The sequence below is a fragment of the Tinamus guttatus genome, unplaced genomic scaffold (assembly GCF_059628265.1).
Source record: "Tinamus guttatus ecotype Peru unplaced genomic scaffold, ASM5962826v1 Tinamus_guttatus_pri_ptg000408l, whole genome shotgun sequence".
In the NCBI taxonomy this organism is placed as follows: Eukaryota; Metazoa; Chordata; class Aves; order Tinamiformes; family Tinamidae; genus Tinamus; species Tinamus guttatus.
Genome location: NW_028288942.1, coordinates 1,670,258 through 1,696,277, shown reverse-complemented (window position 1 = coordinate 1,696,277; position 26,020 = coordinate 1,670,258). Strand labels below are relative to the sequence as shown.

At 45.8% G+C, this 26,020-nt stretch overlaps 1 protein-coding gene across 1 annotated transcript in view; it reads right to left on the bottom strand.

The window, feature by feature from the left end:
* Window positions 1-133: 133 nt before the first annotated feature.
* CD58 (CD58 molecule) overlaps window positions 134-26,020 on the bottom strand; it is a gene marked incomplete at its 5' end in the record, with an annotated part of 40,599 nt that continues 14,712 nt past the window's right edge. Inside the window, one exon of the mRNA XM_088531348.1 lies at window positions 134-200. Coding sequence (XP_088387474.1) covers window positions 134-200 — 67 coding nt within the window. The remainder of the gene's footprint in view (window positions 201-26,020) is intronic.

Sequence of the window (26,020 nt, the reverse complement as noted above, 5' to 3'; positions counted from 1 at the left end):
GGCAAGACCCAGGTTATGTGCATCTGCGGTAGATACCCCCACTTGAGCATGTCAGTTGGACTGCCTTTATGTTCAGAGAAGAGACATTGGTGTATTTAGAGCATGAACGCTCTGCTCCGTCTGAGAGATCTCCTCACCTGAGTTCACCCTCCATGGAGAGGGCCTTCTCTTCATGTCTCTCCACCGGTTTGAAGGTGAACCTAGAAGATTAATTTAAATGGAGACAGATAACAGGGGACACATCTTAAGCATCTTAGTCCAGGGGTTGTAGCTCCTTCTCCCTGACACCACCCTTCTTGTTGCAATGCTGCCAGGTAGCATCACTAAGAAGAGCACTTCCGTTAGTTTCACTGAATTTCCATCCCAGATGCCCCAAGCATTGCCAAGGACAAGTGATATAATGCTCCCACTTGCTGTCTGGGAAGCCACCGCAGAGCAAAACGAGGTGGCAGCGTCACGAGACTCTGTCCCATCCACCTCCCATTGGTCTTGCTCAAGGTCATGCCGCAAGGCAGTGCCAGGAATAGTGCTTGCGAATGCCACTTCCTTATCCTGCCTGTCCCAGTGCCAGGTGCCCGGATGCCCAGCCCTAGGCCTCACAGGAAAACAAAAAATAAATTAATAAATTCCTGAGCAAGTGCAGCAGCAATATCTGGGTGTTGCAGTGAAGTTCAAGAACAGGTTAACTGCAACACCGGCTGCGCATACAATAGCAGCACGAGGTGCCAGTGCTGGAGGCCCAGGGAAACATTATGCTGGAAATCGGGGGCCCCATCCAACTGGGTCACCACTCCCCACTGGTGGAAATGCAGACCTTTGTGGGCAATGTCCAGACAGGATGATGAAACAAGCTGGGGGTAGGTTCATTTATGCTCATTTAGACAGCTCAAAATCTGTTAGCATGGGTGAAGATCTGGGCACCTGTCGACTCTGTAGTAAAATGTGTTTCTTTTACTTTAGTGAAAAAGCTGTGCATCACAAGCTACTGCCACCTAATGAGAAATGAGTCTGGACAATTAATTAGTACACAATGTCTCCTCTGCTAATCATACTGATGGAAGACGAGGTGCATCCCCCAGGAAGGGCAAAGGCCATTGAGCTAAACTATTTAGCAGCATTTATTTATATCCTCAGCAGCTCAATAATTTGAATGTTGCCTGATAGCATCAGGTCTCAAGGGCTAGGAAATATTGTCCATCTTGAAGAAAACCCCACCAGATATTTCGTAAGAGAAAATAGCCTTTTAACATAAATGAATACTTTCAAAAGCAAATGCATTCCTTTTCTCTAAATTTTCAAACACGTGCACATACCTACAAAGAACTCCCAAAACACTCCATGCAAATGGTCAAAAAATGTCAATTTCTAATGGAAATATTCAAGAAAACATTAGCAAGGTCTCAGGACATAGACTGATCTCAGTCGCATCAGAATGTCCTACCCTAGAGGTTTACCATGGAGTCTGAAAAGAAAATTTGCCCCTTACATATTCATCCCATACCTCTCCTCTGGCAGGCACAAACTAACATGTAAAAAAACCTAGCCCTTTAGTTAAGGTGAGTTCATCATGCTTGTGCAATTAAAGCCTATGTTGTAACACATACACACCAAGGGACAAAGCTGATGCCAAGGCACAGCTGTTTCTGCAACACAGCTGGCTTTCTGGCACCCTGACTCAAGTCTTGCTCTTACCAAGCTGCAGAGAAGCAGGTGGTAAAACTGTAAACTGCAGCCTGTTGCTCTTTTTCTGTGTGGGCTGAGGCTATTCCGTGATCCCGCATCCTCGCTAACACTAGCACAGCCCTTCCAGCCACCCTCTGCCAGACTCAGTAACCCGTGGAGAAAGGCACTGGTGCTAGCAAAGAAGCTGTTTACATACGCGAGTGCCTGCTGGGACTTATTTACAAAGCACTGCTGAGAGCTACCAAATCTGCTTGTATAGCTCTGGAGACTGTTCAAATTCTCTGTTCCCAGACCAGTGATTAACGCTGGGCAGAGCGAAGTTAGGACTGAGGATAAAACTGAGCTTTCAGAACAAGGGCCTCTGATCTCAGATTGAACAAACATTCCCCCTTGCCTGTGTCAGCTGGTTTGATTTCCACTAAAAGGGCAGATTTTGGAAAGTGCACTCACATGGGTGAATTACCTTCCTGGGCAGAGATAGCTCCCGCGAGCACTGTGTCCTGCTCTATCAGGTCACAGAGGGAGCTCCCTCTCCGAGCAGCTCGCTCAGAGTAGCCTCAGAGGGAAGTCTCCCAGCTCAGACCTTGGCAGGAACAAGAGTCTGCTCTTCAGAGCTTCACCTCCTCATTAACCCTTGTTTATGAAGAGCCACAGGGCTAATGTATGCTCGGAAGGTGCACCTGATCCTACTGGGAGCAGATCACAACACAGAGGCATCAGTGCAACAGCTAAACCTGCCCTTTGACAGGACTGCAGCAGCCAGAGCAGGAGTTTCTCACATTCTGAAAGCATCTCTGGACAGGCAAGGTTAAACTTCATTGGCAAGGACGTGCTCTGTGTGCACAGGGTCTGCAGAAGCCCTGTACAGAGCCCACAGATAGCACAGTCTGTGGGATGCATAGTCCTCTTTAACAACAGAGTGGGTCTCTCCCACTTCTCTGTGCGTCTCATACACTGAGCATATGAAATGTGGTGAATGATTATTAGCTGCCCTTAAAGCCTATGGCTTTTAATCTATACATACAGAGCGTACAGGAAATACAGACACATATACAAGCATGGAAAGCCCATCCAACCAGCAGCTGTTGCCTCCACTAGTGCCAATAATTGATGAGGTCTTGCTGAAAAGTGCTCCAAGCTTGCATGTGCTCCCGTTTAATTTTGTGCTAGTCTTTCGCAGCTGAGTTCACAGAGAACACCGCTATTGTGCAGGCTAGAGCCTTTCTGTCATGCCAGCACACGCAACGCCTGTCGTTTCATAAGCGGCCTGCCATCAGGAGGACAAAGTCCCGTTGAGTGGCCACTGGCTCTGCCTTCCCTCACAGATAGCGAGGCATCAGCTGAATGCAAGTTTGGCAGGGTCCCAGGGCATGGCACAAGGCTAGCCAAGCATGTGAGAGCCATTATCATCAGAGCCCAACAAAGTGAAGACATTCATTTTCATCTCAAACTAATATTTGTCCATACTCTTTCCAAGCAGAGGAAGAAAGACACACACTGTTCCAGATCTCCTACTGTGATATACTTCTCCTAATACATTGCCTCTATGGTTACACTACTGTACTCTAAAGGGGCTGCAAGCATGAGAAAACACATTAAAATCTGAATCCAGGGATAGTATCCAATAGTGTAAAGAATAAAGAAAAAATAAGGAATCTTTGGGGAAGGAGGGTGGTAAAAATGACTTAGTTCCATGTGTTTTCCTACTACAATGGCTAAGGAAGCTAAGAGGAAAACTAAAGGGCAACTGTAAAAGACTTATTCATTTTCTTCTAGATGAATGGGGGTGTTGGTATTGGCCTGAACATTTGCCCTGGTATCTCCTCATCCATCTTTTACATCCAAGGCAGAAAAGATCCAGTGCTGAACCTGTCTCTGCATTTTAGGTCTGGTTAATGGCACAGGCCAGTTAGCCAGCCTCATAAGCTAGCCGAGATGCTCAGTGAATTTATTCCTACTGAGTGTAATCCTAATTCCTTGTAGAGTTTGTCTTCTTTGTAACTTGAAACTGTCCATGAACCAGATTCACTCACATTTATAAGTAAACAAAATCCTTCTTTAAACAACGACTTACGACAAAGCTGAGCCTGAGTAATTTGACACGTTGGAAACACGCTGCTTCTGCTAGAGCAGTGAATACATCATGAAAAGTTGTCCTAGGAAGCTTCTGGTATGTCTATTGCCCACAAAGTAGTGGGGATGATTGGGGTCCACAAAGCACTGAGCTGCGATGTCCTGCTCTAGGCAGGCAAGACAAGCTGTCTACTAGAAAGAGATGTCTGTGCCTGCGCAAGTGCCCAGTCCAGCAAGACAGGAGAGCCACCATGGCAGACACGAGGGTAGAAGGAGGCAGGATGCAACAGCTCTGCCATGGCGCTTGTGCAGCTACATCCTCCCCAAAGTGGAGCTATTTGATTTTGCGACAGCTTAGAGCACAGGCAAAGTGATGTGCCCTGTCTCCTCTCCCTACAGAAATGTGTCCTTTCCTTGCTTCAGAGAGGAATGAAACAGAGCAGTGGCCCTGCTTTTGAGCCGCTCCATTTATTCACCTCCAGGCTTTCTATGGTGTTTGTAGAAGTGGGTTCCTTCAGGCTGCCCCAGCACGATGAGGTCTGGAGAAGGGAGCAGACTGAGAGTCAGTGACAAAATGGACAACACAGCCCTGGAGGGGGTTTCCCTTTTCTAGCCAGCTTTCCTCTCCTTTTGCAGCCTGCAGAACATCCTTTGGGGTCACCACAGCCTTCCCCTGCACCATCCATGTTCCTGAGAGTGAGGCAGTGCAAAGGTGTGCAGTGCACACAAGGAGTGGGACAGGACCTCACCTTGCACTTCACCTTAAGCTGCAGTTTGGACATTAGCAGACTCGCAAGCTTGCAAGCAGCCTGCAACCATCCCTGCAGTTTGCATGTTTCAGGCCTCCTTGTAACTTGGTTGGCAGCTGGAGGTAGGTGTCTTCACTTCTCTGAAGACATAGCAGAGCAGTTGCTGAATGGCTCAACCATTTTCCTATTTCCATGCATAAGCTTCCTGCCCTTATTTTCAGGGAGATCCAATAGGCCTATCTGAGCCAGAAAGAGGTGACTGAGAAATAGAGCCATGGTCAGTGCAAGCTACTTAAATGCATGCTGCATGTGTCTGGGAGGGGGGCAGTGCTAAAGCTGAGCTCAGCATGGGCACCAGATATGCAGGGGCACCTTGCACCTCCCTGGATGCTACAGGTGCCAGGTTCTGAGCCGGGGCTGGGTGCAGGGTAAGGTAGGCATAAGAGCAGCTCCATCCTGCCCACAGAGTCCACAGCCTGCTGAGGGGTGGGGAAAGTTGGGGCAGTTGCAAAGGGCTCAAATTCATCCCTCCGTTGGGGTCTGCCCCAAGGCTGGTAGCAGGATTTGTCACCTCTGGATACTCCTTTTCATGTTTGGGGGTGACCAGGGTTGCTAGCGGTCTTTCCACAGGGTGCAGCGCAGAAACAGGATGAGATTCAAGTTAAGTCTGTGAAGAAAGGCAAGAGCCACCATAAGCACACTTGAGCCTCAGTCCAGCAGGGACAAGGGGTTCCTCTGTGTTGTCTCTTTAAATAGCATTCAGGGAAGCAGGATAAGCCAGTGAGTGGTTCCCAGGAGCCAGGATTCCTGGATCTCCGTGTCTGCCTTGCCCATGACCTTGATTTTTGACTCTGCCTCTGTGTTTCTGAGTCCCTGCTACTGCAGCAAGGGAGAGGGCACCATCCATAAGACGTTTGTGCCCACTGAGAAGAGCAGCAGCGGGTCACTTCGGCTTGGCACTGACCAGCAAAGGGAGGAGAGCGTCACACCTCCGTCATGTACCTGGACTGCCTGCCAGAGCACTGGGAGTGCAGAGCCTCAGGAATTAAATGCCTGGAGAAATGGCAAGTTTCACCCATCTGTTTCCTCCTGGCCACCTGCAGTGGCCTGTCTCCATGGGGCTGCTCTAGAGAGTAGGGAAAGGCCGTGACTCAGGGAGCTGCTGCCACAGAGAAATTTAAGCACCTGCACAACACACTGTGGGCGTGAGCCAAAAAAGCTAAGAAATGTCTGAACCCCACAGAGCCCTTGATCCCCTGCTGCTATAGCACCTCATCCAGTGCCCACTTGCAGCCTGGGAGCGTGCATGAGCTCTGCTCTTGCCTTAGCCCAGAGTGTGTCTCCTCATCTGTGCTACTGCTCTACGGCCTGCTGGGGCCCTGCACCCAGGCCAGCAGTTAATATTTCATCTTGAGGTCCAGGAGTCTCAGTGGAAATTGCCTTGAAATGCCAAAGGTAACTTTAAAATAGTCCCTTCTGGACTCTGAAATGTTGCTATTAGAAGTATATTCACTGATAAGGAAATGGTGCTGGACCCAGGTTAACAGCTTGGGGAGGTTATTCATGGAAATCAGTGTCATGGTTTTCGCTGTATTATTTTCATCTGTCTTTTCCCAACTCCATCTCTATGAAGGCTAATCGCATCATTGCTCTTGTAGCTCAAAGGAGTTGAAGCAAAAGCAAGCTCTCCAGCAGAGGCAAATCTGGCCACCCTGGGCAGGTTTCTTTGTTCTCATTCCATGGGATCATTTTTCTACCATGAAACAGATTTATGTGAAGAACAGTGGTGGCATAGGGAATAATGACACCATTTTGCTTAATAATTAACCTGCACAGTTGCCTGGTGCTTCACGTTCCAGCAGACTCACAAGGCAGAAAGAGTGGTGTCTGTGGAACCAAGCACAAGATGAGCAGTTAGAAGAAAAAAAGTGATTTCTCCTTCTTCCACACTCTTACTTTGAGTTCTGACCTACCTCACTTTGCCAGCATCTGAGTTTCTTCGTCAACAACACTAAAAAGCAAAGGTGCTAGTACCTATATGCATATCTTCCTACTTACAGACCATTACCCCGACGGTGCTTTGAACTCTGCGTACACTGCACGTAACTCCATAAAGCAAACTATTTGGCAAGAATTAAAAAAGGAAGTCAAGAGAAATTCAACTCCTTGATGCTACCTTAAAAATACCACCTTGCAATCTACTACTGCCTGGTTTGGAAACCACCAGGAATGACCTCAAAGACCCAAGATACATGTTTCAGTAGATTTTGTTTGGGACTGTTTGCCAAACTTTTTCTTTTTTTTTTTCCCCCCTGCATTCTAATACCATTTCATCACAACTAAAACATTGCCAGGGAAAGAGCTGCTTTCAAAGAATTTGTAAATCTTAACTTTTGTGGATGGAATGTTCTTTGTGAGTTTGAGAGAAAAAATGATATTTTTTGAAGTTAAAAAAAAAACCAAAATCTAACTGATTTTAATATTTCTGAATAAAATATTTTAAAATTATTCAAGCAAAACATTTTAACCGAAGCAAAAAAAGGGGCACTTTTTTCCCCAATAAAATACCAATTCTCTGATATCTTAGAGACTGAACTTTTTAATCCCAACTAAAGATATGTAGATTTTTCTCAACATCTGGAATCTTGGGGAAAGGAGGACTCCGTTTCCCACTTTGCTTGGCAGAGTAGAGCAAAATACAATAAGCCAAAAAGAATTTGGCTGCAAAAAAATCTACGCCTGAGGCAGAATGCTTTATTTCGGTGGAAATGAATGCCCAGGGTGTTAGCACGCATCCTATGACCTGAACTCAGCTCCTGTATCTCTGTCTATTTTAAGGGGTGTCCAACTTGCTGCTCTCTGAAATGTGATTCCTTCTGGAAACCACCTGCTCAGCGAGACAGCTGCTCTTCTGCTGAGGGCACAACCTGCAACATGCAGTGCAGCACGTGAGGGGTGGGTGCGAATGCCCCACACAGGGCCCTCAGCAGCAGCCGTGCAGGGGGAGCGCATCTGGTTTAGCACCTCCTCCAAGCAGATTTCCAGGGTTACCCAACCGCAGTTCACTCGGGCTAGACTGGTGAATGTGGGAGGGACTTTGGCTTATGCATTTTTACACAGCTCCCATGTATTTCCAGGCCTCCTGCATTAGGCAGTCAGTCTTCAGGCACACGCTGGCACTCCTGTCCTCCCCACCCGCCCTGTTCAAGGTTTCTTCCTGTGGAGGCCTCCTCCACCCGCTGCAGGCTTTAGGCCAGAAGGTCTCTCTGGTTGCCAGTGCCAGGAAACCTCTTCTCCACAACTCATGGAGGCTCCCAGCCAAGCTTTGCCACCCAGCTAGTCCAGTGGGCTTTAAGTAGCTATTGGCTATGTGAAAGTACACAAGCAGATCAGAGCTGGTTATTCAGCATCCAGGTATCAGAGCAAAAGAGAGAAAAGCTGGTTTAATCGTTTCCTGTAAGATGTCCCTGTCCAAGGGTTAGTTTTGGAAGCTTCAAAACTGAAGCTAAGTATAGCTAAAGATCAAGGTAACCCAAAACTCAGGGTGCTGGAGGACTTCTCACTGGGCTCCCTGAGGAAAGAACGAGAATCAGTGACAAACAGGATCATATTACTGCAGACCATGCCTAACACGGGAACTGAGGTATTGATCCAGCCATGGCCTTGCCTTCTTCTACAGTCATCCCTGAAGATGTGGTGTAATCTTTGACTCATCAGACCGAAGTGTGAGATACAACAGTCCAAATCAAGAACAACCTATAGGAACTGGCAGGTTTCAGAGGAAAGCCTTGAAAACTCATCCCCTTCCTAACCCACAGTTCTTGTTGGTCTTGAGATCTCTAATGCGGGTTTCATTTGCTCTGCAAACACTGAATTGTCCTGCCATTTTCCATTCACATACTATCTGGAGAACCTGCAGAGTGCACTGACTTGTTGGAAAATAGCAGGGCAGGAGGGATAGGATAGGGCTACAACTGAGAAATTGCACCCCAAGCGCAATGGCCTTGTTGTGCAAGTCCTTCAGAGTGGAGGTGAGTGATCAAGGAGAGGGACTGTCACCTCCACCACTGCTTTAGCTTAACACCAGCACAGGTCTTTGCAATGCCTAGACTATAAAGCTAAGGGGACCAGGAAAAAAAAACATAACAAAAATTCTCCCTTTCCAGCCCTTGCACAAGCAAAATTGTCTCAACCTATCTTCCCCAGCCCATCAAGCTCAATGGTGTGTGACTAACTCTTTCATTGACCAAAGCCCAAACACTTCACTCACGTGACCTTACATAACTGCTCATCTATTTAGTTAATGAATGGAGCTTGAGAAAATTTCCATTGCCCAAGGCCCTTGGGGGAAAAATGCGTGAGCACAGTCTCCACCTTTTATGTGCCGATGTGGGATTTTCCTATGGATTAACTGAGTACAGTGGAATTTTTTTGTTGTTGTTGTCACTGGTGGCTGAAATGGCAAGTAAACAGTAGAGCACCATGGAGAAGAGGGAAAAAAAAATAGTCTTGCGCTTGAGCCAGAGGAAACAGGAGACTCCCTGTCCCAAGAGGGGTGGCAGGGACAGAGTCATCTCTTATGGTCAAGGACTGCTTCCATTCCCAGGCAGGTGGCAGCTGCCAAGCAATCACGGCTGTGTTTGCTCAGCGCTGTACAGAGCCAACACACCTTCCAGGCCTCTCACTTCCCTCCCCAGCCATCGACCCAGCAGCACTAGCCTGCGGGTGTTCCAGGAGAAGTGCTTGATGGGCCAGATCCACTCCTGGGGCTGGCATGTAGCTTTTGCTGATGTACCAGAAGTAGGACTGAGCGCAGCCCCTGCTGAAAGGGCTGCTGCGGTTGCTCCAGGATCACTGAACCCCTCAGTGATCTCTATAGCTTTTCTGCTGCTCACATGGAAGGCATCCATGGCAGCCTGGCCTGCTCTTCTTCCTCCAAATGTTCTGTATCTCTTCACCTCCCAGTCTGAGGTTGGGCAGCAGTGGAGAGGGTGGAGCAAACCCATCACCTATATAGGCATGTCAAAAGCAGACACATTAGCATTTACTGCAGGCAGGAGCAGGAGGGAGGCTGGGGATACTGTGGTATTTCTCAAAGTTCATAGTTGTGCTTTAGACTTTCCCATTTTAACCTCTGCCTTGTGATGTTGCCTTGGAAATGATGGTCCCTCCAGAGGTGGCAGGCTGTAACAGGAAAGTTGTAATGTTCCAAAAGCACTGTTATGCAAAGGAGTTTGTAAGAGCTGGAGACACGTGATTTACAGAAACATGATTCGTGCAGTTCTCTGATGTACTTTGAAACTAAAGCATGTGTCTAGTGTGCAGTGTGAGCTTCTCACAGCACAAGCTGCAAATGCCACAGCAAAGGACTTGGAGAATGATGCTCGAGTTATTAAGGTAGATGAGCACAACTCATCTGGATGCTAAGCTATCGTGGAACATGGAAGTGACTGCACTGAAATAGTGGAGGATGCTTCTTTCACTTCATGGACAGAAAATATAAATGCAGCCTTAGCCTCTATAATGTCTGGTCCGTGTACAATGATGAGTGAATATTTAACTGCAGGAAGAACATTCCCTTCCAGAGATCGAAGCGGCCAAGTTAATCAGTTCCAGACTATATTCAAGTCACGGATGCCAAGAGGACAATGCAAGTTCAAAACCTTGAGGATGTTCAAAGTCTTTGGCTACTTCCTGGGCAGTTGCCAGTATTCTCCTAAGATGCTAACAGGGAGGGATCTTGCTGGCTGCTGGGAAAGGGTGACAATTAACTTACTCAAGGACATGTTTCAAAGAATGGGGAGGAGGAGCAGAGCATCGAACAAGGAGTTTTCAAATCCTGCTTTTGAATCCCTAAGGGGCTTCAGAAGCTTGTGAGCAGCTGAGCACAGGGAGAGCCCTCAGGTACATCTGCAGAGGTTTCCCAGACAGGCATCTTGCTGCATGTTCATTGTGTCCTGATGGTTGAGCTCCTCATGGCAAAAACTGTCACTGGTTAAAGTTTTCAGGCTTTGAAAGGTGCTCAGTTTCTACTAGACTTCCTCTTACACCGCAACATAGTTCCAGGGATTCTTCCAGCCTGATATAATTTGCCTTCATTTGTCTCTCCCTCACACAGCCAGTCAGTTCCCTCCAGAGATTAAGCAGTGGGAAGAGGAAGGCTGTTATTAGTACTCAGCTTTATAACAAAAGAAGCTCCTGGTGCCACAAAATTGGGCGAGGAAGGGGGGAAGTGATGCAGTAGCTTAAGTCCATCTGGATGACTGAGCATCTCTTAAGTACCTCAGCCAAAGCACTTTGCCTTTTTTTTTGTTGTTGTTGTCAACAGTGAGAGAGGCAAAGATTTTACCATACAGTCGAAATCCTCATTTATTATTCATTATTTATTATTCCTCCTACAGGAATGATAGATTAGAAGCCATAAACTGCATGCTGGCTACAAAAGAAAAAAAAAAAAAAAAAAAAGAAAAAAGTCAGTGTTGCTATTTTCATTTTGGATCCAGGTCCTCTGGACTGAACCATCTCAACCAGGCACTGTGAAAGTTCTTTTTTCCCTGAAATACGATGGCAGCGGTAAGGGGCCCCAGCTAATCTGATTAGAACAGCTAAAGCTGTATCACATTGCTCTAGTAGGGTCACACGATCAATTGCTGGCCTGAAAGAATACTTTCCCCCCTCCTCAGCGTCCAGGATGGTTTTCTGAGCCTCATCTCACCTGCAAGTTTCCATGCTCCTAAATGGCACTGGTATAAAGGCCAGGCCAGAGGCTTTGCAAAAAAACATGAGCATAAAGAAGCTGCAAGCAGTGGAAAGTTAGCGCTCAGCTGCCCTGGGGAACCTGTATTATTAAACAGGTGCAAATGCCAGCTGCTGCCCGCTCTGGGAGAAGGCGGCTTTCCTCTGCGCCTTTGCAAAGCCGTGCTCCTGCCAAACTTGGGGGTTAAAAGAGCTAAAGCTCCAAGTAATGCTTATATGGAACCTCGGTTTTACCTGCTCTCACTCCTTTGCTATTTTACCTCCCAGCCCTACTGTAGACCGAGATCATTTGCCAGCAAATAAGACAAAGGATGCTTGCTGCCAAAATCTATTCTGCAAAACAAGTACTAGCACTATGCAGGCAAGTAGGGGCACAAAGAGTGCGCATAGAGATCACCCTCTATTATTTTGCTAAGCCTCTGTTGACTTTGAGTCAAGACTCTCTGGGAAAGGTAACAGCTTGTATTAGACAACTGATAGAGCTTGAAAAAAAAAACAGACAAGCTTTTAGAAACACAAATCCTCTTTCCAGGTGAATCAAAAGTCTATAAACATCAAATTAAGCACAGGCTGGAAAGGTTTGCTTTAAGTCTTCTTTTTTTTTCAGAGGATAAACGATGTTCCACGGTGAAAGAAATTGCCCCTAGAAACACAGCTGGAGAGGATCCCTGATGAATGAGCTCCCAGGCTCTTCTGCCATGAGATGGGCCTTCCCCATCCATGGAAACCATCCCTGTTGCCAGATCCATCAAACAAAGCCTGCTATTACACGCAAGTAGCAACCTTGTGCAACACTGGCAGATCTTTGCCCCATTTCATCGTTGCCCACAAGCAGTGCACAAGTGCAACTCAGACCAAGCCTTGTAACACAGAACTGTTAGCGTGGTCTACACTCACTCTGGAGGCTTTTGGTCACCTCATACAACTGCTTCACCTCACTCTTCACTATGAACAGCCATTGCATCTCATAAGGAATGCAGGGAGTAGTTGGCAGGCTGTGGGAGAAGCCATCAGGGTTGAACAGTGCTCAGGACCTATGCCAGCACTAGAAGAACCAGATGAGTGAGAGAGGACATGGCATGATGTCACTGTCAGGCTGCAGATGATGGCCAAGGAGGGAAACTATACTCTGACAGGTTTCAGGGACAAGCACCAGAGGTCCTGTCCCAGATGCATGAGCATTCTGGGATCTGTAGTTTTGCTTTAGGCCAGCACTTTCAATTTGAACCGTAGTGCCTTTTGCCTGTGGGCAGATGCCTTGGCTTCAGGGTTGCACAAGACGATTTGCATGAAAATGCACTGCATCCAGGCATAACGCCCTCAAGTGTCACAGGAAAAAACAGGCAGCAAATGCTGGCCCTGCAACTTATTGCTCAATTCTGCAATTTCCCATTGCATGGTGTGGCCATTTTTTGACCTACTGCTTCAGGCCTATCTCACCCACTGCTTTGCCTGTGTTACAAAACACTAGTGATGCTTCCCCAGCAACCATACCATTTTGTTCAGGAGAGAAAAACCCAGAACTGAGTCATGCTGCTATCAACAAGCAGGTGTCTCGGGTAGCAACAAAAACACCCGCATCAATAATGGAGAGGGCAGAGAGAGAGAGATGCAGTGGAGGCAGGGAAGCCAATCAAGTTAATGAAATAAGGCGCAAGGTTAGCGAAGGGCTATTTATAGACTCCAGCTGGTTCAGCCCTGCGCACTTAGAGGCTGGTTCAGACTGGCTCCTTAACAGCAGTAATAATCATTACAGAAAAGAAAGGGGGAAAAAAGTGAAAGCTTGGAAAATTCGCTGCCGGAGGTAAAGCTTCAGAGCCAGGGCTGGCTGGAGTCAGAAGTAACTGAATTACAGAGAGATTGAAAGGTTAATAGGAAACCAGCTGACACTGAAAGGGAACAATTAGAGAGGTTAAGGGGCTTAATATTAGATTAATGGTTGCCTAGAGGAGCAAAAGCAGAGATTTCAGGAAAATGGTAAATAGTGCACAGAAAGCTGCTTCTCATGGATGGAGATCCCCAGGTCTGCTCCTGAAGCTCCCCAAAGTAAATTGGAAGAAGCTTTCTCCGCCACTCCCCACCAGTTTTGTGCAGTCTCCCTAGCGTCCATCTCTTCGTCTCCCACCCCTTCTGCTTGTCTCTTGAACTCCGTTCAGGTTTGCTCTTCCTGTCATGTGCTGTCTGCATGGTCTTCTCTTAATGCTGCCTTTGCATTCCTCCTCCTGTCTCAAAGGTCAAAATAGTAAAAGGATACTTGGACTTCCCATGGCCGTGACATCCCTTGTCAGCTTGTTACTCTGCAGTAGCAAAAGTGTTGGGGAAGGGACATGGCATGAGCTGCCAAAGCTCAGATGGCAGGGCCTATCTGACCTCCCAGGTCTATGCCACAGCAGGTTCTTACCTCTGCATAGATAGATGGACAATACTGACAGCGGAGGAGCTCCTTACTACCAGCAGCCATTTGAAAAGGCTTTCTTAGACATAAGAAGTTGGAGATACCGCAGGGAACAGTGCATTAGCAAGACAAGGACTTATGACATGGATTGATGGTACCTCCAGGCCTAAAAGGGGGATTGAAGGTCCTAAGGAGGAGACATTCAGCCCATGGACTGACAGAGAGACCACAAAGAATACAGTCCTGTTGGACGCCAGGGCATGTGCATACTGCTGCTGCATGGTGTGCTGAATACTGAAGTGACAAAATGTTAAAACAGGCCTCCTGCAAGAAGACAACAAAAGAATGGAGCTTAATTGTATAGCTCAGAGGATCTGGATGCTCTCCTGAAACCTTCTGCTGAAAAGGGAAGGAAACAAGCAGTTCTCTACTTCCCTGTGGCACAGGAGGAGTAGTGAAGGGCTGTTTTTTGTTTTGTTTTGTTTTGACCCGGGGGATCTGTACAACGCACAGATTCCCCAGCCTAACCCTGGCCTGTCCCACATCCCCAGAGTTGCTGCTGTTGCTAACACCCTCAGTCCCCTGAGGTTCCCCACACCTCTTCGCATAGCACTGCCAGCTGCTGCTGAGGATGATGCAGGGGGCACTTAACTCTTCTCTGCATTGCCCTGAGTCACTGCTGAGGCCCAAGGAGAAATCCTTCCCTCCTGCACCACCCAGGCTGCCACACTCAAGGATCTTCTAAAGGCACGTGCACTTCCCACGGGACCCGGGGAACTTTCCCCGAATGCCTGGCCCTTGGCTGCTGCCTGTGGACTCAAACAGGCACGAGCTGGCTGGATCCATCCATATCTTACACTGCTTCCCACAGCACAGACTCCCCTCTGAAAAGCTCCCGGGCAAGATTAGAAAGCAATGCACTCAGCACTTCCTTCTAGGGCTGTAAAAGCCAGCCGGGGACTCAGATGTTGTGCAGGCACCAGATAGAGAAGTTTCCCCACTTGTGATAATGACAGTGAATACCCTGGCCTAGATGAGCTGTGGCCATTTGTGGTGCCCTAGCTTCAGTGCATGCGAAATATTGTGCTCTGCACTAATACAGCCTCTGGAGGCGAGGTGGGGCCTGTCTAAAGGAAAAGACCAAAGAAATTCTGTCTTGCATCAGAAAGCAACTCAGGCTGTTTTCCTCTCATGTGCATGGCAGCTGAGCACCAGTTTCTCCATTCCACTCCTGTGACACAGCTAGAAAGACCATAAAAATTGCTAGAGATACAGAGAAATTCAGGGGACGGACTCATTGAGCCTCTCCCCCATGCAGCCACATCTGCTGAAGCTCAGCAGCCGCAGCCATCTGACAGGAGATGCTCTCCTTCCCACCAGCCTACGGTACAGGAACATTTTCTAGGTCTAACACAGACCTCCCCCATGCCTGGCAGGTCATATCCCTGGGGGTCCTGAAGATCTGATCCCAGATCTGTGCCAGAGACTGGAGATACCCATTACCACCAGCCATAGCATCCTGGAGCTGAATGCACCTCAGCTAAGGATCTTAAAGTGCTTGTCAAATACCCATTAATGCTCCAGACATTCCTAGGAGCCAGGCCTGCATTTATTTGGCTCACCGTTTTTCTCGGGAACTCATCGTGCTGTTCCCCCAGCCTGGAGAGGAAGAAAGGTAAAACAATACCCACCATTTCGCAACAAATTACAAATTAAATGGACTCCAGCACAGCCGTTAAGCAAAACCTTACCTTTTCCATAATCACCCCCTGCAGGCAAGAGCCTGAGAAAATGCAGCAACAGCTATTCACTAACAGTTAGGCAAACTTTGACACAAAATTTTGTTGATATGCCCTGAGTCAGACGGGCAACACAGAGCAGATTTCTGAGAACAAAAATCAGGAACCCTATCCTTGGGTTTCTTGTTTTACCAGTTGTAAATCTCAGTTGTCTTCCACCCTTAAAGATGACTGTCTAAGGAAAAGAAATTCAGCTTATTCACTTTTGTTTTTTCCTTTGGTGCATATTTATAATAGGTTAAGGAGCCTGCAGGATTTCAATCCAAGGGAAAAAAGATGAAATATTTTTCCACTTGCTTTCTTACTTTAAAAATATAGGTCTTTTGGAGCCTAAAAGTCTCCGGGCTGTCTAGCCCAGATCATGACAAAAACAGGAATAAATGAAAGGCAGGAGAGCAGGAGGAGGGCAGGTAAGGGGAGAGGAAATTGAGTCAGACTCCCCAAGTGCTCTTTGCAAGCTACATCTTCATCAACAGACACGATGACCAAATGACCAAAATATGGGTAAGAGGTGTCATTCAGGATTGGACCCTCCCGCTGCTTCATCCAGAACCTGCAGCAGTCAAGTGCAGAGATTCCCAAAGAGAAGCTATGAAGGCATAAGATCATAGATAAGATGGACCCAGTCTCCAGGAATGGGAGGGCTGGGGCAGGAAAGCAGAGGGCTGGCTGTTCCTTTTGTCTATCCCTGTTGGCTAGGCTTGTGCTGAGGACTCCCTGGAGAGGATATGCTGAATGAAAAGAGCTTAGAGGTGGGAGGGGAGAACCAACAGTACAAAAGGCAATTGCGAAGTGAAGCAGAGGTAAAGAAATCTCAGGAAATTGTCCCACTTCAGAGCCTGGAAATTGTCCCACTTCAGAGCCTCAACTGTTTCTTACTGGCAAAGCTGTGCATTTTGCAGACTTTCTCTGCCCCTTTCCTACACTTCCCTACCCCAAAGCCTTTGGTAGGTATGGTTAGACCTGCTTGGGTCTGAGCCTAGAAAACGGAAAAGAATAATTTCAGTCAGTTCCAACTCCCCCTGGCTCTATCCCCGGTTCAGCCATACCTGTTTAAACTGTTTCTGTGGCTGAGAAATTTAATTACAGTCAGGCTGAAACATACAGACTTTGGGCTGCTTTAATAGTCTGGTGCTGAAACCTGTATGGTCATGTCTGGAGGTGGTCCACAGGGGGTACCCCCAAGGGGTACACAGACTGTGTGGGTACAAGGGCACAACATCCCTATAAATTCCCAAGAGCTCTGAGGACTGAAGCTCAGTTCTTTCAGTAAAAGCCTTTCCTTAGGAAACATGTTTTCCCAGTTTCCTCGAGAATCTGCTCAGGTAACTCCTGCAGAAACTTTCAAGAACTTGAGTGTTAAAAAAAATAATCTGTTTAAATCGCCTCCCTCCTGCCCGACTCCCAGCCAGAAGCGTGTTGTTGCTTTTCCTAAGTGCACCAAAACACAGACATCCTTAAACTGCCTGCAGTGACTAAGCGCAGATCCTGGGGGAATGCCCACCCCTTGTCAGGGAGCGCAGGAGTACCCGCGGTGCCCAGCTGAGAGCCCCTGCGGGTCCCGCGTGGGCTTCCCAGGCCCACCGATGCCTTGAGCTGTGGTCCCAGCAGCAGCCCTGCATAGGAAGGAGCTGGCAGGCGCTGTGAGGAGCTCTCGCCAAGCAGATGCCACAGCAGCAAAGTAATTGCTGGTGCTAGAGCACGGCCTGGTGGCCGGTTTGAGGAGATGCACTTGGAAATTTTTTGGACTGAGAATGAACTTGCAGTCAAGTTTGGGAAAGTTTTTTTTTATGAATCAGCCTGGTATTTATTTTATTTGATCCCCAGCCACTCATGATCTTTCTTTATTTTAGAGATTTTGTGATTTTTTTAGCCAATTTAAAGGTTTTATGGTTGTCTTGGTTACTTTGGAATAACCAATGCAGTTTTGATTATGCAATTCCCTGTGAAAGTCCAGATTCTGGATAGTGTAATCCCAGCAAGCCTCTTAACCTCATGGAGGCTAAGAACATAAGGCATCCCACATCACTGAGAGCTTTTGAAAGCTGTGCCCTTCATTTTAGATACTTGAACAGAAACCTGCTCAAAATGACAGCACACTGCAGACATGTGCAGTAGATAGAAGAGATGTGAAAATCACTTTTGTCTTACTCCTCTGTCAATTTTAAAATTACTATGTGCTGGACAAGAGAAATGATGCTGCAGGTGAAACAGTTCTCAATACAGAGGTGGTCCCTTGGATGCTCAGAAAATGATGAATACAAAAAAAAAAAAAAAGAAAGAAAAAAGAAAAAAGGAAACATCAAAAGAATAAACTTCAGGGCAAAAAGTGTAGAAATGCCATGCCACTTCTGTAGAAATGTACCAACAGATTATCTTAGCCTTGGATCTCAGCCTGGAGATTTGGAGGCTATTTAGGTACCAATGAAAGAATAGGTAGTGTATCATGAAATGTATGTATTTATTGTATAAAAGAACATAGACTTCTGGCAGAAGGTTTGCATTATGTCCTCCTGAGTCTACAGCTGGATAACTACACACCCTATGAATACACACACACACAACACAGAGTAGGAAAGGCTCAGTTTCCAAGACCCTGAAGTCTAAATGGATAAGAGAAATCCATCATTCTATCCATTGGCATGGATAAGGTAATGGCAAAGAGGATATATGCATCTGCCCAGATCTGCCAGGGTCTCTCTCAGATGCTTCCTGGCCCATGTTTCCTCACTGTGGTGCGTGACAGTTAGTCTCTAGCTGAGGCTTCCCATTATTCATAGCTTTTGCTCTTTTGCCACATGTGAACTGTCAGCCTGGCACTTTGCATCTTCAGAATAAACAGGGGGGTGTAGGCAGGAGGAGGGCAGGCAGACAAAAACAACACAAAGGCCTTCCTGAAGAATTGGGTGCTAGCTTTGCTCATGTCTGAGCTCCTCTGTGCTCTATGGAAACCCAAAACATTTAGAATGGAATACGTCTTTAATGTCTGTGTGGGACCTGTAGCCCTCCAGAGTTTAATCATCCTACTCTTTCAGCAGCTGGTGGCACCCCTCTCCCCACAGCTGCTCCAGGATCTTTCAGTGGAGAGTGAAACAGCTTAGAAACAGGCCAAGTGCTTCGCCTCCCAGTACAAGCACTGGTCTCCTAGCAAATACTCCAGTAACTTAAAAACCTTCTACTCTTAAAACTCTAGTACACTAAAAGGCTATTAAATTACCTCTTCAGCATATTCCCCTTTCCTCCATACGCCGGGCACAATAAAGAGATGTCAACACTCATATGAACATGTATAGGACATAAGCATTTGCCCACACCCAAAGCACAAGAGTTCCAAACACCATTGCTCCTTTCTTGACAAGTCAAAGCACCAGTTCGCAGAGGTCACTTAAAAACAAAAGTTCTTCTGAATGCAGCGTTACACTTTCTGCAGATGGGGAGAGAAAAAAAAAAAAAAAGGAAAAAAAATCCACCCAGGGAAACCCATCTTCTCTGTACTTAGACCCACAGAACTTGACCACCAGAAAGAATTTCAGCATCTATTTGTATATTCCCTATTTCTCCGCATGTGCAATAAAAGATATTGCTAATATAATCTCTGGTTCCTTGCAGCTGCAACTGAAGGCTTAACCATATGATGGCACCTGTGCATGACAGAAAGCCACAACTTAGACCAATGAATACATGTTCCCTAAATCACTGAACACATCTTACAGACTTGGTCATCTTGCATCTTCTATCCCTGGGATACCATGGGATGATACCACCACCTACTTTGGAGAGCAGGAGTGGAACTGCCTTGAGGGTTTATGAAGTCCTCAGCTGTTATGTGATGGCATAAACATTAAAACACAAAAACACTGAAAGTAAAATGAATTATTTCACAGTAGGGCTTGGGTTATGCCTAATAAAGAAAGGTAAGGACTACATAGAATAAATGCACAAGGTAAAATGAAATATTGAGGCAGGATCCAGTTACTGCCAGACACAAGGATCCGCTGAAAATACCAATGTCATTTTCAGAATATGTAACTATAGAGGGACTAAGTGAAGATGGTGCAGGAAATCTTAAATCTAGCATTCACTAATCCATTAATGTTTGATTTTGCTTGACTTATGAACTTCTATCATCATTTATTTGGCTCTAGAAAAAGAGAAGTGAAAATCTGACAAAGCTGAAATATTAATATAGAGCACATTCATTGTGATGTTTCAGTTCATCACATACTTACTACTGTGATTAGAAAAAAAAAGATTTAAATCAGGCCGATTGATAGGCTGCAGAGCTGAAACAGAGGAGTTTCACATTTGGCTGGCGTGGTAGAGCAAAGCTCATGATTCAGAGCTATGACAGAGGTAGACAATAACATATTCTAGCTGCATTTGATACACTGACATATTTGGGCCCCATGGTCCCAAATGGTCCCAAATTAGGTATGATTTCCTATGGCTTTCTTTTCTCCTAGACTGGCCACAGGCATCAGCTCCAGACCTTCTGCAAGACAACTCTTCATCAATACTTGCAGGCTTTGGAGCATAAGCAACTTAGCAACTGTGCAGGGATAATAACAATAACATTTTGCATCGAGATTCCTTCACTCCTCAACTATACAGGCAAAACTTTGCTGCTGGGGGCTGATCTGCTCCCACTGATGGACCAGGAAGGAGTAGCAGTGGATGTGGGGAATGGAAGGGCTCGCAGAGCTTGGTGCACAAGCATAGGACACCAGCAGTTTATCGGTAATGGAAAAAATGATCTGCAGTAACCCCGGGTCACTGCATCTTCTTGCAAGGTTAACACCCTCCAGCTCAGGGCTGGCTATCAGCCATACCTCTAAGTCCTGAGGTCAATTCTTTACAGCTTCCTTCTTTTGAAATCTGGACTTTTGCCCGCCTTGCCTGCTGGGCCTTGTATTAACCTTACGTCACTATGAGGCTTCTGAGAACATTTTCCCAAGGCTCTAGACCTCTCCCTCTGATGACATAAAGAAAAAACCTTGAGCAACTCAACAAATTTATAAATCTCCCCCCTCCAAAATCTTGTTTGTCCTTGAAAACATCAGCAACAAAACATCCCACAGGGTGAGCTCCCTCCACCCTCATCAAATGTCCCTTGTCTCATCAAGTGGGTGGGAACCAGCTTTCTACAGCTCTGCAGGAAAAAAATAGCTCATCCATAGCTGATTTATTCCCACAAACACACAAACTTTTCACTTCTATCCCTCTCCGAAGCACAGGAGTGTAGGCAGAGAAGTAACCAGAAAATAATCCCCCACATTGTGGTTATTCTCTGTATTCTTCAACAGGCTCTCTGCAGCCGCAGGCAAGGCCTGCCCGAGTCAGTCACCAGGTGTACAACGCCACGCAAAAATGCAGAGCTTTTGAGCTGCCAGTCTGGTACCTATATATATTTTTTTCTTTTTTCCCTACCTGTTTGTCTTCTCTCTCTGGGACAGTCCTCTGGCTGGAGTGACAGACACCATCACCACAAAGGACCTTCCTTGATGAGGTTACTTAATTTAGTTATTTAGGTTAGTTTAACAATCACTTAGAACTGAGAGCTCCAGCTAGAAGTAAAGCTTCTGAACAGGCAATTTGCAATCAGAACTAACATGGAAATGCGAGTATCAATAGCCAGGAAAGTCCTCCTGTGTTGTTGGGACTGTAGGACACAGTCAAGGTAAGCATTTCAAGAGATGAATTTTATACTGATTTCCTACTGGAGCCCTGGAAAGTGCTCTCATTTACATTACTTTTAAACTCTTTCTGTACTTCCCTCTACTTACTGTTCACCACTGATTTACCCTCTGTTTTCTCCCCATCCAATTCTCAACTCTCTTGTTTTTGCCTGCTTGTTTTTTGTTTGTTTGTTTGTCTTCTCCAACAGAGAACCAAACAAGGAGTAAAGGACACTGAAAAATGCATGCTTGGAGACCATTGGATCTCAGTGAAGAGGAATGGCAAACAAGCCTAACTAGACATTATAGGAGCAAAGTAGAAGAGGAAGCACAGTCTAAATGCAAGAGAAACTTGAGATCTGTAAGGCTGGGAATTAATTTTCCAAGTAGACAGGGACGGTTTGTCTAACAGCTGGAAAAAACAGACTTGCAGTAGGATTTGCAGTAGGACTTGCAGGTTCCTCCTCAGATATCTAACAGGGATGAAGCAGAAGTTACATTATTTGGGTCATGTAGAACTTGACAAAGCAGAACTGCAGGCTCCTCCTTGGTCAGAGGATACGCTGATTTCTCCCATGACTGAGCTAGCTAAGCCACAGGATCTATACAGTGCTTAGAGGGAGAGCTCTGCTCAGTTTCGTTCGCTTCATACCCTCCAGGGCCGACAGGGCAAACTGCATCATTCACCAACCAAGCCTTCCAACACTCAGATCCTTACACCTTTCCTGTCAGGATAGCTCACAAAAATGGCATCTCTCTTCTGCTAAGAAGAGAGACTAACTACCTGAGGCTAATACTGCAAGGTACTTAAAGACAAGCAGGAGCGAAGTTCTTTTGAGATACAGCCCTATGGCAAAGCTCCTCAAGATTTTGGTAACATGCCGATCAGGAGCCTTGAAATTGTTTCATGTTCTTCTGCCTATGCTGCAGTTCAAGGTGTACCCAGAGACAGTGGGAGAACACAATCTTACCTTGCCGCTTTGGGTGTCAGCAAGTCTATCTGCTACTGATTGAAGTTCACTGCACACTTATGCTCCATAAACAGCATCTCATATAGGAGTTGCATCACCTCCTTCCACTGTGGCAGGTCTTATCAGCCACAGTTTTAACTCCCACATGCAAGTTTGGTGAGTAGACTGGTATCTGCGCTGCCTGTTCATGTTCCTGCTATCCTTTCCCTGCAAAATTCCATCCCCCATGCAAGTTGCTGTTTCCATAAGTTAAAAACATTATAAAGGGGGTGAAAGTCAAGTGCAAGGCATCGACTGGGATAAGCATTACGAATACAGCATTTATCAGAAGCTCTCACACAACATTAGTTTCTCTAATACTCAGAACAGTGACGTTAGCCACAGCAGGAACTGTTGGACGCTGGAAGGTGGCCTCGCTTCCTGGAACACAGACCGCATTTCCTGGACTCGAGTCACACACCAGAGTTGTAACTGCTTGCTTCCAAAATGAACTTCTGCTCTTTGCAACTGAGAGTTACTTGTTCTTCTGTTCACTGTGAAGAAACACTGGACACATTCTTTTTTATTATTTTTTTGACAAATATTTATTCTTAATTATTGTGCAGGAGACATTCAAAAAGAGGGACATAGGGAACAGTACTGTAAACCAAAACTGGCAGCAAATCAGCCTGTTCTTCCAAATTTCTGGCTTCTCACTCCTTTAAAATAAATAAATAAATAAACCTACACATCTTAAAGAGCAAACAGAAATAATCTGTAAGCTTCAGTCTTGCATTGAAAACTGCCCAGGCTATACTTTGTAGCCATGGTAGAAGTCACGTACATGCAAAGCAGCTGCAGTGCAAATTGGCTGGGAGAAAACAGGCAGTGAGACACTGGAAAGCTTCTAGTTCTTAGTCTTAACACCAGCCTACGATAAAGTGAGTTCTTTACTTCTGAAGCCTTAAATTCCATGAATTACCTTGACTTCTTCTCCATAATAACTAAATAACCAATATAGTTTTTGGAGACTATAGGTTTTTCTTTCGGAAATAAAGTAGATATCCTCAGGTGCAAGGAATTTTCAAAACCATACGCTATGGAAGACTTTTGCATCCGATTTTATATTAAACTGCACAACATCAATACACTGTATTAGATGAACCAGAACTTCTTAACATGAGCCTAATAAGCCTTCTTTCAGGTGCAATGGAGAAGGATAATGGAGCAGGAGCGGTTTGAGTTGAAAAAAAAAGACTTAGGGTTAAAAATGCATTATTTTAGTGATCAGTTACTGAATAAAAAGTGTATGTACCTCTGTATTATGAAAAGATATGGAAAATTCCTATTTTCAAAATTATTTTAATAAATTATGAGTAAATACTTACTCAGATCAAATATAATTAAATATACTCATAAGACAGCAGCAGAGGTAAGATTGTCTAGCTCTAACCAAGTATCTTGCTTAATACTCTTGTAGTGCAGTTGCAAAGCAGAAGAATCTCTGTGTGCATAGGTAAAAAACAAAGTGGTATGTGTAGGAATAAAAAAAAAAGTTTCAAGTTTTCTGAAGTGAATATACTTTCTTCAATACAACAGGTCAGGTCACGGGTAGAGGTTACCTATGATACTTCTCATAATCTTAGTTCTACACTTGTTGGGTTTTACTATCACAAAAAGCATGCAGAATAGCTTAAATATCCTACAGAGCTATAAATGGAAAGGGAAATGACGACGCAATTAAGTGAGATAACAGAGGTCAGGGGTCCAAAGCAAAAGGTGCAGCATAGCGGGCACAAAGGGGTGTGACAAACTCAGGTGTGACAAAATACAGCAAAAGGAGACCTACCTCAAGAGTACATAAACAAATACATGCAGTCTGGGAAGCAAGCAGGAAGGCTTATAATTCTGCATAGGTTTACAAAATTATGATCTTGATGCCATGACTGAGACATGATGATGCGGGTCACATGACTGCAGAGCTATGATAGATGAGTACGAGCTCTTCAGGAAAGACAGACATGGTGCATAAGGAGATCAGCTGCCCCTATGAAAGAGTGGCTTGACTGTGAAGCTCTCTGCAACAGGCAACAGGCTGGCTGAAAGCCTGTGGGTGAGGATCTGAGAGGCCAGTGAGTGTAACAAGAAAGAACTGGCTGAGGATGTGGTAATGAATGACTGCACTGGCAACAGAGATCATGAAATCAGAGTGACAAGATCCTTGTGAGTATAAGGTATCTCTTATACCTTATGAGTATGATACCTTGTGAGTATAAGGTATCTCATACAGACTATGGTATCTCGTAGGAAACTCTGAAGTACAAAGATGCTCAAGAGACCTGGCAGGCCTTTAAGGATGACTTTCTCCAAACATGAGAACAGGCCACTGCAATACTCAAGAGGTCAGCTTTGCTAAGCAGGGAGCTCCAAAGAGAGCTCCAGTGTACAAAGGACTTCTTATAAGAGGCAGAAGCAAGGAAAGGCTAAAATGGAAGAATTCAGAAACATGGGCCTGGGCAGGTAGAGATGGTGCCAGGAAAGCCAGAGCTCAGTAATAGATGCAACTGTCATGGTATAGGGACGACAAAAGCAGTTTCTGCTACTACATTAACTGTGAAACAGACACAGATAAAAAGCTTAATAACTCAAAGTCTTTATTAAAAAGATCTCGCAGGCCTCTGTGCTTATTAAAAAGGTTCAAGGAAAACTACAAGCAGTTAGGTATAACTTGAGAGAATTTGACCTCTACTACTCTATGGGATCTGATCAGATGTATCCAAAAGCATGGTGAGACTTGGCTAATGCCACTATAAGAGTGCTATCATCTTTGAAAGGTACTGGAGACTGGGGAAGGTCCTCGACAAACTGAAGAAAGAGAATTGTTGTATTCGTCTTCAAAAACAAAACAAAAAACATAACAAAACAAAAAAAAAAAAAAAAAAGGAAAAGGCCATAAGGTCAAGAAAGGGATCTAGAGTCTACTTTGGTACTTGGGAAAATAATGGAGCAAGTCCTTCAGACATTTATGAACTTATGAAGGTGGCTGGAAACAGTCATATATTTACCAAGGCTAAATCACTTCTAACTGATCTGTTGGCCTTCTGTGATGATGAAATGACTAGATTTCTGGATGAGAGGAGAGCAGATGAGGCCTTATACCTTGGCCTTAGTAAGTCTCTTGACACAGTATCTCACATTTTTTTATCCCGTTTTTATCCAATTAGGATATTACAGTTTGGATGGGTGAACAAATAGGTAGGTAAAGAACTTGTCAGATGACTAGGGTCAGAGGGTAGGGTCATAGAATCATAGAATCATAGAATGCTTAAGGTTGGAAGGGACCGCTAGAGGTCATCTAGTCCAAACCCCCTGCAAACGCAAGGTCACCTAGAGCACGTGGCACAGGACTGCATCCAAGCGGGTTTTGAAGATCTCCAGAGGAGACTCCACAACCTCTCTTGGCAACCTGTTCCAGTGCTCTGTCACCCTCACTGTTAATGAATTTTTCCTTAAGTTCCTGTGGAACTTTTTGATGCTTCAGTTCCTGGCTGTTTCCTCTAGTTCTGTCAGTGGCCACCAGTGAAAAGAGGCCAACACCATCCTCTTTACTCCCTCCCTTGAGGTACTTATAGACACTTGATTAGATCCCGTCTCAGCCTTCTCTTCTCCAGGCTGAACAGGCCCAGCTCCCTCAGCCTCTCCTCATAGGGCAGATGTTCCAGGCCCCGGATCATCCTTGTAGCCCCACGGTGGACTCTCTCCAGCAGCTCCACATCCCTCTGGTACTGGGGAGCCCAGAACTGGACACAATACTCCAGATGTGGCCTCACCAGGGCTGAGTAGAGGAGCAGGATCACCTCCCTCGACCTGCTGGAGACGCTCTTAATGAACCCCAGGATCCCATTGGGCTTCTTGGCCATGAGGGCACACTGCTGCCTCA